Source organism: Ostrinia furnacalis, unplaced genomic scaffold (assembly GCF_004193835.3).
Source record: "Ostrinia furnacalis isolate ACB-3 unplaced genomic scaffold, ASM419383v2 OfSCF4162, whole genome shotgun sequence".
Lineage (NCBI taxonomy): Eukaryota > Metazoa > Arthropoda > Insecta > Lepidoptera > Crambidae > Ostrinia > Ostrinia furnacalis.
The window spans coordinates 451,166-463,397 of NW_021134401.1; the positions used below are offsets into that span (position 1 = coordinate 451,166).

The following is a 12,232-nucleotide window of genomic DNA, read 5'->3' on the forward strand; positions in this document are numbered from 1 at the left end:
AAATAAATAACAATAAGATAAAGTTGAAAAAGATATTTATTCTGTGACATATTTTATTACAATAACAATAAAACATTACACAAAATTAATTGCTTCTTATTCTGAATGCTAAACAAAAACATTTTAATAATAAAAAAAGTATTTTAACTTTTCATATATTTGATCAATCAAACAAAGGAATTAATGCTAGATTAAAATTAACATTACAATTAATCTTTAGAACAGTTCTGAAGCAGATTATTGTTTAATTATTTCATTTTAGCAGACAATATTATTGTTAATAGGAATGTAATTTTTCATGCAGCTATTTTAATCAAATGATTTTATTGACATTGTCATAATGATAAAAGTAGTTATACAAAGAAATCTAATAAATTTCTGGCAGTGTTCATAAATGAAAATGATAACAAGGCTAGCAAATAATTATGTTGATAAACCATATTTTTGGCACCAACTTTTGAGTCTTAAGAATATAATTTCCCATCATTAGTAAGCAATCTTTCTAGCTATCTGTAGCATAAAATTAAAATGTTGGATGTTTTGTAGCTAAAAGCATTTTATGTCTCAAAAATGTTATCTATTTCATTTTGAGGATGTGATGAGGAGTACTTATTTACTTCTATTATTATAATAATACAGTGAAAATATCAACTAAGAAGAGAGGTCTTAAATAATGTTAAGGCATCTTTAAAATTAAGTCATGTAATTTTATGAAAATATTAACATAGGATTACGAAAATGATACAATCTAGTGAAAATGCAATTAAAGTTACACTTCAACATTTATCTTAGGTTCTAATTGAAGAATTTATAGAGCTATACTTTATACACTTGTTTTATCATACATGGTGCACTGTAGGTGAATGAAGACTAGTCTTAAAATCTCTTCAAGAATTCTTCTGAGCAAATTCTGGCGCGGGCATTCACTGCCAGCTTCATTTCACTAATCTCTTTATCAATCTCTTCCATGAAGTATATTACAAAGTCCACAAGTTTGTGCTTATACATCTGTTCTGTGTGGAAATTAGTAATCAGGAAACTGATATGGTAGCCGTCGACTGGCTTCCTTCTCAGTACGATAAAGTTTTCAGCTCGCATCATCATGAATCGCATGAACTTTTTACACAAAATCTTTTCGATTTCATCGGCTTGTTTTATCATAATACTTACTCTTATTGAGTTAATAGATGATTCAATTAAAACCTTTTCGTTAGCGTTTCGGGAGATAACAACAGGATTTAGTAAGAGTTCTTTGCTTGTTCTAACCTCGACCTCCGGCTTGTTATATCTCTCTACCACTTGCGATGAGAAGTGTTCTAAACACATCGCAGCTGTGAGAGTGTGGCGCACAGCAGTCAAATAGGGCTTCAAAGTCGCCGACATTATTATAATTTTAGTAAAAATCGGCTCTTCCCGTACCACGCCTAATATTTATCTGTTTTTTGACAGGCAGTGTTGCCAGTCGGGTCTAGTCAGAATTTACCAGAAATATAAAAAAAGTAACCTTTTTGAATAAAAAGTAACCCTTCATACCGGGGGGGGGGGGCGGCGGCGGAGCGATGATTGTGTAAGGTTGTTCATGGATGGAAAATGAATACAATTGATCATCTAAATTCGAAAAGTGACCAGTCGTATAAAAACGTTTCATGGATTTGCGTTTTATTATCGAAAAACATTCGCTAAAACTCATTTTTTTTTTATTTATTTATTGATAAAGATCTACCAACAACACAACTTTACATAAACAAGTAATGCATTTTTAACAAATAATAATTTAAATTCAAGTTTAAATGCACTTTATGACATAATTTTTAAATTGTCACTATTAATATTTTTTACTGAATAACCTGTAAAGTAATTCTACAATTTCTGAAAAATCACCTAAAAGTAACCTTTTCATTAGTGTAACCTAAAAGTAACCACAGCAGTTCAAAAGTAACCTAAAAGGTTACAAAAGTAACCTTCTGGCAACACTGTTGACAGGATTTGTCATTTTCGAGAAAGTTGACGTTTTGTTGACTCACGTTTTTTTTTCTTTTCAACTTTTTTTTAAATAATGGATGGAAGATTCAGTCAATGAACGCTTTATTAGTTGAGCTCTCGATAGCTCAACCAAGAAAATACTGTTTACATCACTATATTTTTTTAGATATAGCAACATTTTAAAAAAATACAAATTATGGTAGACAATAATGGCGGACGTATTGTGAAGTGACGCAAGCGTTAACATTTTACGGCATGCGTTTGATTAGTAATTCGATGATTACAATTGTTTTAAATTCATTTAAAACGTTACTAGTAAACACATGACCAATTAGAGCAGTAGCTGCAGTAAATTCGAACAATGGCACGCGAGTTTGATCACCTCTTCAAACTGCTGATTATCGGTGACAGTGGTGAGTGGGCGAGGCCTGTGATGTTACGACTTCCTAACGACTTTACTTGCAATTTGCTTACGGGAATGTTGCGTTCCAGGTGTTGGTAAGAGCTGTCTTCTCCTGCGATTTGCTGACAACACGTTTTCTGGTAGTTACATTACGACGATAGGAGTAGACTTCAAAATAAGAACTCTAGAAATAAACGGTGAGAGAGTCAAGCTACAGATATGGGATACAGCGGGTCAAGAGAGGTTCAGGACCATAACGAGCACTTACTACCGAGGCACCCACGGCGTCATCGTCGTGTACGATGTCACGAATGGGGAGTCCTTCGCCAACGTGAAGAGGTGGCTCCATGAGATAGAGCAGAATTGTGATGTCGTAAATAAAGTTTTAGGTGAGTATTCTATTTTACTAATTTTATAAATCCTAGCGATATTTTGTTACATGAAGGCAATGTTACGCTTGTAATTAAAATTGTGCTAATCTACATAAGTAAAAGCAAGAGGGTATAATTAGTCTTCTATGATGAGACATTATATAATAACAATTTATTCTGTAATTTCACTTCATAAAATGTTTACTAATGTGATAACATTTATTCTAGCTACACCTTTCCTTTTTCATTCAATTATAAACAAAGTGATTTTACAAACACTGTCCCATTAAAACTTAACACTATCACATTGATAAAATTGTAACATGAACTTCTATTTTCATACTCATCTTATCAAATCCAGTTAAATAACAATTTTGATAGGAAACATTTACAATTTGTTGAAGTGTAGCTAATAATATGAGTGATAATGTTTTATTTGACTTCCTGTTGATAGTTAAATATTGTCCTTGTAGAGTCCATAGTACAAAAGTATTTTTTATAAAGCTTTTTCTTTTGTCTTTTCCAGTTGGAAATAAAAATGACTGTCCGTCAAGAAAAGTGGTAGTTATCGAAGATGCCCAGAGGTTTGCCAATCAAATGAACATACCATTGTTTGAAACAAGTGCAAAGGAAAACATTAATGTTGAGGAAATGTTCCTTACTATAACTAAAATGGTGAGTTATGGGTATTTTGATGATCTATGAAAGTAATTTATAGAACTTACATTGTTCCATACTGTAATTGTTTCTCTTAACGATTTTTATGTAGGCAAAATAGTTTCAGTAATAACAATATTTCATTTTTAAAGGTAAAATAAATTTTCTAATGTTCAAATTAAATAATTTTTTAATAATTTATTTTCAGGTCCTAAGATCAAAATTAGAAATGAAGGAGAGACAAAATGTGACATCAAATGAGACAGTGCACCTAAAAAGGGGTCACAAAACCAAGAAGAAATGTTGCTAGTGGTTGCATGCAATGGCACTGGCCACGGACGTTGCTTACCGATGCTCAAATATCAAGAGATATGTTGCACAACCCCAGCAGGGCGGACGGGCACTACCGACAAAAGTTTACCGATGAAAGTAATCTTAGTTGGCAATGTGAGGTGCAAACATTTTTTTTAAATAATCACAAAATGCCCTTCACAGTGTAAAGTTTAGTATAAAGTCCTAGTTTTTATTTGTACCACAAATTTTGTGTGCTCTTCTAAAATTGGCAAACCTGTGTTATGTTACTGCTTGAAAAGTATAATTTTGTTTATGATTATTGTATGTATAGATTACTTGTCGTTTGATGCTGGGTTGAACAATCTCAAGTGAGCATATTCATGGAAATATGGATTCCAAAAATTACATTAAGATATTATGAATGCATAGTTAATGTGTATGATTGTATTCTCATTATATCAAAATCTATGTGATGGAGTGTTGTGTATGATACAAATATGTTGCGTATAGGATATTGATGTATACCACTAATTAAAGTTTGTTCTTTCTTTTTATAAAATCAAACATTTTCACACAATGTGGTCTCATTTTCATATTGAGTGAGATTAAAATAAAAATTTTGAGACAAAAAGTATTATGGTGGAACATAAGATATTATCCTAATTTAAATTATAAATATTATTTATAGTAATTAATAACACGAAAGTTGCTTTAAATTTAAAATTGACTAAAGCATTGTTTATACGTTCTGTAATCCATTTTAGTGAGAACATGCTATTTTTAATTACATTTTAGTTATTATTGGCAAGAATTTGCAGTATTTTGTATGCATCCAGCAAGTTACAAATTATTTATATTTTTAAATGAGAGATATACAAGTTACAATCTGCCTTTTGTTTTAGTTACTAAATATGATGAAATGGGGTTATCACAGCTAATTGTGTGACTATTTTAACTGTCCACTCAAAGATCTAAGCAATAATAGATGAAATTGTAATTTGGTTTAATGTGACATTGGACCTAATTGAATGACTGTTGATTGCATCCCTTTGTTAACAAGCAGAAAGGATTGCAAATGTCTACTGTCTCGAATTAAAATACAACTTAGCACAATTTTATGATTTGAATTGGTTTTGTCTAATTTGCCTTTTCAGTAAATTGCATTTTATTATTCTTTAGTTACTTATGTTAAATATAATTCCATGATAGAAAATCTGTAATTTCGTTTTTAGTAATGTAACCAAACCAATATTTTTATTATTGTAATCATTGTTGGAAAGTTCAATGTTGATTCATTCCATTCATATTGTATTGTTGGCTAACAAATTGTTTATCATTTGAAACTCTGTTACTTTAATAATCACCACTGTGTTATCCATTTTCATATTGAGAGGAAACTAGTCCTTTGTTGTTTTTAAAATTGTAAGAAACATCAAAATTCAAAACCCAGTCCCTTATTAATATATTTTTATTTTTGCTTTGAATGTAATGTATTTAACTATAATTTTATTGGGTACATAATAAAAGTAATCATTCCGTACACTGCGTTTGTACAATTACAGTGTTTATGCATGATTTTTCTCATTTCTGTACTCATTATTATTTTTTAAGAAATATTGTTCATAGCAGCATTTTATTTGTTTTTAAAACTGTAAATAGATGATATAGGGTAANTATTTTGCCCATAATAAAAGAGTGTTTTAATTTTTATCCCTTTTCAATGCAGGCAGGTAGGTAATAGGTCGCTCAACTAAAGTTGCGATGTTACATCGATGTTATAAGTGGCTCCGAGGGTATCCTTCCGTTTGGCCAAATTACTTTTCGCCAAATTTCACTTCGCAAACAACTTATCGCCAAAGTTTCATTTCCCAAATGAACTTTTAGCAACTGTACTTTTCGCAACTAATTCATTTGGTAAAATTTTACTTGGCAAATGTTTATACAGGGTGTTTGGTAAATGGGTATATGAGCCGATACTAGCCCATGTTAACATGGGCATATAAATGGTATAGTGAAGTCAGAAATTTGATATCATCATTTATTTTTTTTAAATTTTCATACAAATAAATTTTATAAAATCCGATTTAGCTAAAATTTAAATAATTAAAATGAAGATATCAATTTTCTGACTTCANATTTTATAAAATCCGATTTAGCTAAAATTTAAATAATTAAAATGAAGATATCAATTTTCTGACTTCACCATACCATTTATATGCCCATGTTAACACAGGCTAGTGTCGGCTCATATACCCATTTACCTAACACCCTGTATAGCAAATGTTTTATTTTGCCAAATATTATATCTCAAATAATTTGTTTGGTCAAATTGACACTTCATATACTTACCCACCGTTACCCACAAATCAAAGCTTATAATCGAAGTTTCCTACTGCCAAGTGCCTTGCAATTAATTTGTACTCGATCATTATAACAGAGTTCATAATCGTCTTATAGACGACTAGCTTTTCGCCCGCGGAAATTTTTTAAATTTTCTTTGCTATAAACCTCACGGAGCCCGAGACCTTTCCAATGAATGCAAAACCGTGGAAATCGGTTCGTGCGTTCTGGAGTTATAGCGTCAGGAAGGAAAACCCGACTTCGGCCCAGTCAGCTCAATCGGCCCAGCCGTTCTCAAGTTTTAATCAGACTAACGAACAGCAATTCATTTTTATTTTTGTACAGGGTGGAATTTTGTAATGCCACCTGAAGGGAAAGTACTCTTAATACTGTAGATAAAAAATTTTACTCAAAGAAAACATTTCTTTATTTTTGAAAAGAAATAGAACTGCATTCAAAGATTTCCAAAAATTTGCTTGCTACAGTCGGGAATCGAACCAACTAAAATCTGTTAAAAATTACACCCTGCATTTTTATTGCATCGATCGTTAGGGTTAAGTATAAGGATAAAATCTCTCAAACAAACTTGATAAATCAAATGAAAGGAAAACCATGAAATCTCAAATTATTGTATAATTATTTAAGGGTTTTTATGTTCCTGGTCAGGCTATACTCGATCATTATAACAGAGTTCATAATCGTCTTATAGACGACTAGCTTTTCGCCCGCGGAAATTTTTTAAATTTTCTTTGCTATAAACCTCACGGAGCCCGAGACCTTTCCAATGAATGCAAAACCGTGGAAATCGGTTCGTGCGTTCTGGAGTTATAGCGTCAGGAAGGAAAACCCGACTTCAGCCCAGTCAGCTCAATCGGCCCAGCCGTTCTCAAGTTTTAATCAGACTAACGAACAGCAATTCATTTTTATTTTTGTACAGGGTGGAATTTTGTAATGCCACCTGAAGGGAAAGACTCTTAATACTGTAGATAAAAAATTTTACTCAAAGAAAACATTTCTTTATTTTTGAAAAGAAATAGAACTGCATTCAAAGATTTCCAAAAATTTGCTTGCTACAGTCGGGAATCGAACCAACTAAAATCTGTTAAAAATTACACCCTGCATTTTTATTGCATCGATCGTTAGGGTTAAGTATAAGGATAAAATCTCTCAAACAAACTTGATAAATCAAATGAAAGGAAAACCATGAAATCTCAAATTATTGTATAATTATTTATAGCCTGACCAGGAACATAAAAACCCTCGCCATGTTGCGGAAAACTAATGGTACTAATTTCTTTTAATGGCAACAGTAACTGAAAACTTCATTGACATGTCACCTTGCATGTCAGTCTATTGCTGTCAAAGTGTAAACAAACTTTATTTTAAATGTGCGCAATTGGTTTTATGAATTAAATTGCTAAAATCTTTTTATAGTCGTGAAAGAAAAGTGGTTCTCAATGTGTTAGGGTCATTCCACAAAAATATGTCAACTCTTAGTCCGCGCCACATTTCACATGAAATATTTGTTAATATTTAATTCCAAAATTGTTAAATAACAGCTCGCAATGTGCTTTATTCATCACCCATTTATATTTTTTGAAACTATTTTTAAAACATCTTAAATTCCTTTTGAATGACCCAAAACGTCATTCCCTAGGCATGTCCGTACTCCAAAAGTTTGTGTTTTGGGACCCACATTTATAAAAACATCAACTTTATCCTTTGTTTTAATTAACGAATAATACTACTTAAATGTATATTACACCAAATTCTATTAATATTTTGCGGTTTCAATAAACAATAATTTGATTTTCTTTAGTTGAAAAAGAGTCTACAGTTTTTAGCGTCATTCCCTCGCCACGCACTGATTTTATAATTTTGCGCTTTAATATGTATTTAGAGTGAATGACATTTAGTTGAGTTTAAAGTACGATACGAAGTTATCCTCAGACCATACTGGCTTTGCGGTAGCCGTTTTTTGAATAAGTGCAAACGTGCCAGTTGTTGCGGAAACATGTGTTAATCCAGTCACTTCGTCAGTCCCTAGTTGAGTAGCTTTATTGATTATAATAGGAAATTGTATATAATTTAATAGTATTTACGTGTGGTTTTTTGGCTATTTTCGGCACATCGTATTAAGCATCTTATAATATAAAGTTAATCTGCATTTGTGTTAAGTTTTACTCCAAATCGTCAGTCCCTAGAGCGTCAGGCCCTAGCTTTAAACGGCACTTGGGACTAAATTACTAGTTAGGGAATGATGTTTTTTATATAGTGATAATAACAAAACAACTACATTATGTGTATTAACTTATCACTATGAAAATTAGCTGTGGTTTGTTTCAACTACCTATTTTAAAAATTTTGTCACTTTCTAAGTGTTGAATTTTATGGGATTGGGAAAGAAGTACCGAGTTTGAAGCGTTCATGAGCAGACATTGCAGTTGAATATTCAAGTTCTGAATTTGATTATTGATGAATAATAAAATAAATCTACTAGCTCGATTGATGGTTTCATTTAATTTATTTAAATCAGGTTACCTATAATAATATTTTTTCGTAAATTATGAAAATATCAAATTAGCCCGTAATCCTGAATCCTGATACATAAAGTTAGCCTATTAATTTAACACAGGTACGACCATAGAGAAAAGTAATACATAGGGTACGACCATAGAGAAAAGTGGGTACGACTGTACTCTGTGTTGCACTATCAAAATTATCAAATGCAATTGAAGCGCCTCTATGCCAGGGTTTTTATGTTCCTGGTCAGGCTATACAGAATATTGTATGGTATGGTAGTAAATTTTCGAAAAAAATTCGAAATTCTGAATGCACTTCTATTTCTTTTCAAAAATAAAGGAATGTTTTCTTTGAGTAAAATTTTTTATCTACAGTATTAAGGGTAGTTTCCCTCCAGGTGGGTGGCATTCCACCCTGTATAGAAGATAGATAGAGGATAATGCAAAAGCTTTATCCTTGGTCTGAATCACAAATTAGAGAGTATGTCTAAAGCAAAAGAGTATACTGAGGTCTCAAGTAGTATTAATAGCACAGCTTAATAATAAGTACGTATTACTTAGTCCAAGGCCAGGGCCTAAGATGAATGTCTCGACGATAATCGATAGTATTGAAGGTAGTTGAGAGTGTAGTCAGCTGCTCCACGTTCAACTTAGGAGCACCTAGCTGGAGCCCTTTGACTCGGGCGTATTTATCGTCAATTTTTAGAAATCGGACGAAGCGAATCAATTTCGTGAGTAGTGTAGCGCTGGCATTAGTGTAATTTATATTGTCTATAGCTTGTGGCGAATCCCCATTGGGCCTATGCTGAATCAAGCTGTCATCGAGTCGACCAAAAAAAGTTATTGTTTTTGGTTAGCAAACTCGATCAACGATTTTGAGAGCGATTTTCTCATTAATTTTCCAAAATGTCTATGTGGGCATCAGTAAATCGTAATATCTTCAAGCGAACTTCCACGTTCGCCCTTGCTATCGCATCGGGAACGTTCTTCTTTGAAAGAACCTTCGACTTGGTGTCCGTCTCTATCTTTGAGAGAATAAACAAGGGAGTGAGTATTTTGTTATGTAATTAGTTCTAACGTGATATTCACAAGGATCTTTGCCGTATTATATTGCTCTCCTGCATCATAAGACTGTGATAAACCTAATTAATGAGGAGAATTTACGATTTACAAATTCATTCTAACCTTACTCGCATTAGGTAATTTATCCCGAGTGTCTCTTGGAAAACGCTGGACGTCTGTCACTAATAATAGTTAATGTAATTTTTTTGTTAAGAGCTCTCTTATGTGAAGATCTATTTTCTGAGAATTCTGAGGTCCATCATGTCATGTGAACATCTGATGAGTCTGTCATAGAAACTAATACAGGTGTCCCAAAATTAGCACGTCAAAAATTTTCATAAGTTTTAAGATATGACCAATTTTATTTATTCATGTCCATAGAAAAGTTTGATGGGTTTTGAAATATGACTCAAATTAGTTATTTTTAAAAATGGGACTTAATAAACTTGTTAGATGCGTCTTAAGCTCATTTACCTCTGGTGTCAGTGTGAGTTGCAAGTTTTGAGACACCCTGTATATTTTTAAATAATAATTCTTATAGTAACACAAGTGCTGTGTGGTTCTAGCAGAGTAGAATAGAACACTTCCACTCACTTCAATAATTGTTAAATTGACGGGATAATATGGCATGGGGAGTGCAGTCCAAATCCACCATAAAGTAGAAAAGGTAATTCTACCACTTCTAATGAAGTGTTTTTAATTATTATTTTTCATTTTGTTTCAGAAACTATGGAATGACATCAAGGACAAATACCAATAAATAACATGCAATGTCATAAACAGTTTATTAGTTAATTACACCATTGATTAAATTATTATTATTTATACAAGACTTTTATTAACCTTTAAAGTCCCAGACGGCATACATTAATGCCATAACAATTGATTATCTATTGTGTCTAGATTTGCGGGCCTTGAAGGATTAAAGTGTCTAAAAATAAGATCTTTCAAAACCAAATAAATCTGAGAATATTATTATAGTAATACATTTCATAATAACAAATGACTAGATCTTAATTGAATTAAAATTCATAACACAATTTGAGATTTTTCTTCCAATTTAAATGGGATTTAACATTTTTGCACCATTTTACTTATTGGAAATTACGTAATTTATATTTAATTTCTTATAAACAATAACATTTTAGTTACTTCAAGAGTAAATGCTTACTTATTATTCTTTAACAGTTAATTATTTGTTAAATCTTATATAATATTAATTGACATAATAAATGTACAATAATTTGCTATACAATACAATATATTTTAATTTATAGACAAGGGATAACTGGAAGGCGGAAAGGGGTAGGGGGACATCTGTAGTAAGTCAATAGAAAGAGGAAATGGCGTTAAACAGCTACAGTAAATTTTTCAAATCTGTCACATTTTTGAGTCAGGATAACGTACTTGTACTTGTGAATACTTTTACAACAGGAGCAGTAAATGATAAGGCTGGGCTGGCAAAATGCCACGGAAGACCCTAATCGCCCCCTCAGCGATGCTTCAGGGCGATTAACCATAGATTCGCCAAGGGGGGCCCCATGCACAGAATTTGCCACGGGCCTCGGATGTGGTATAGTTACGCCACTGAATTGACAGTCTGCATCTTAGGTTTCACTCATTCTTTTACAAACGTCTAGCACTAGCAATTTTGAACTGATATCACTTGTCTTGTTCATTCTCACTTGTAGATATTCTATGCATCACAGATGCTCGGAGCGGGTGCGCGTTGTGAACCACTTACTGGGAAATGTCGCGTCGTTACGGATTAGCGGAGCGTAGACGCACATAATATTATTAACATGCCGCCTTACGAGTGTCCTGATTAGTGTGTGAGACTGTGAGCTTAGCCGGGCGATCGCGAATTCGTGAGCGTCACTTATTGGGGATTGTGGCGTCGTTACTTTTCGCCACGTGAGCATAATTTTAGGGAGTGTCGCGTCTTGACCTGGCGGAGCGGGGGCGCGCGTGCCTCTGAGTCCCCGCCTGGTGGGCCCGTGGGCGAGTGTCGCGCCGTTACGGCCGCGCCGAGCGGTGTCTCGCATGGTCATCGTCGGCCAGCGCGTCGGCGGAGGCGGACGACGGCAGCGGGCGCGGCTGCAGCGGCAGCGGAGCGTCGTAGTGCGGCTCGTCGGCGAGTGCCCAGATGATGTCGACGAGTAGAGGTTGTGCTAGGTTCTTGATCGCTTCTTGGCGGGCCACCTGTGGAGATGAAATTGAGTTAAGTGTCATACAAAAGTAGACAGCTCAGGTTTTAGTTATCTGAAAGCTTTAGTTGAAACAGTTGTAGCTGAACGTTACACAGGCATTTTGACCCCGGTTACAAAAAACATTCTGGCTGGCCCTAGCCTGCCTCTTTACAACTGATTAATCAGCACATCTATAAAAGCGAAAGGTCACTGACTCATCACGAAAACTCAGAAACTACAAGTGCTAGAAGTCTAAAATTTTTCATGGGGGGGTTCATTTTAGAACGTTGGTGCTTACTAAGACGGGATTTTGCAAAATTAAACCCCTCAGGGGGTAAATCGGGATCCGCGCGTACGAAGTCGCGGGCGGCCGCTAAAGCCTGGTCCGTGAGCATAAAGGCCTATTCAGAC

At 33.8% G+C, this 12,232-nt stretch overlaps 4 protein-coding genes across 4 annotated transcripts in view; 2 read left to right on the forward strand and 2 right to left on the reverse strand.

Moving 5' to 3' along the window:
• Positions 1–285: 285 nt before the first annotated feature.
• Arpc4 (Actin-related protein 2/3 complex, subunit 4) lies at positions 286–1,448 on the reverse strand. Its single transcript, XM_028313197.1, has one exon. The coding sequence runs from the start codon at positions 1,381–1,383 to the stop codon at positions 877–879; it is 507 nt and encodes a 168-aa protein (XP_028168998.1). The 5' UTR covers positions 1,384–1,448; the 3' UTR covers positions 286–876.
• A 728-nt stretch (positions 1,449–2,176) lies between these two features.
• On the forward strand, positions 2,177–5,336 carry Rab35 (RAS oncogene family member Rab35). Its single transcript, XM_028313196.1, has 4 exons — positions 2,177–2,396; positions 2,476–2,775; positions 3,284–3,432; positions 3,623–5,336. Exons 1-4 carry the CDS (start codon positions 2,345–2,347, stop codon positions 3,722–3,724), a joined length of 603 nt encoding a protein of 200 aa, XP_028168997.1. The 5' UTR covers positions 2,177–2,344; the 3' UTR covers positions 3,725–5,336.
• Positions 5,337–9,384: 4,048 nt separating this feature from the next.
• Positions 9,385–10,457, forward strand: ox (ubiquinol-cytochrome C reductase complex subunit oxen). Its single transcript, XM_028313207.1, has 2 exons — positions 9,385–9,617; positions 10,357–10,457. Exons 1-2 carry the CDS (start codon positions 9,477–9,479, stop codon positions 10,390–10,392), a joined length of 177 nt encoding a protein of 58 aa, XP_028169008.1. The 5' UTR covers positions 9,385–9,476; the 3' UTR covers positions 10,393–10,457.
• An 812-nt stretch (positions 10,458–11,269) lies between these two features.
• Positions 11,270–12,232, reverse strand: part of LOC114358989 (Leucine zipper like transcription regulator 1) — a 51,323-nt gene continuing 50,360 nt past the window's right edge. Inside the window, exon 18 of the mRNA XM_028313204.1 lies at positions 11,270–11,834. Coding sequence (XP_028169005.1) covers positions 11,649–11,834 — 186 coding nt within the window. The 3' untranslated portion in view covers positions 11,270–11,648. The remainder of the gene's footprint in view (positions 11,835–12,232) is intronic.

Bases quoted from the DNA above. Each gene is read 5' to 3' on its own strand.
- ox (XM_028313207.1), top strand. From the start codon at position 9,477: ATGTCTATGTGGGCATCAGTAAATCGTAATATCTTCAAGCGAACTTCC. The intron at 9,618-10,356 runs GTGAGTATTTTG...ATTTTGTTTCAG, and splicing joins TTGAGAGAATAAACAAGGGA to AAACTATGGAATGACATCAA.
- Rab35 (XM_028313196.1), top strand. From the start codon at position 2,345: ATGGCACGCGAGTTTGATCACCTCTTCAAACTGCTGATTATCGGTGAC. The intron at 2,397-2,475 runs GTGAGTGGGCGA...GTTGCGTTCCAG, and splicing joins GCTGATTATCGGTGACAGTG to GTGTTGGTAAGAGCTGTCTT. The intron at 3,433-3,622 runs GTGAGTTATGGG...ATTTATTTTCAG, and splicing joins TCCTTACTATAACTAAAATG to GTCCTAAGATCAAAATTAGA.
- Arpc4 (XM_028313197.1), bottom strand. From the start codon at position 1,383: ATGTCGGCGACTTTGAAGCCCTATTTGACTGCTGTGCGCCACACTCTC.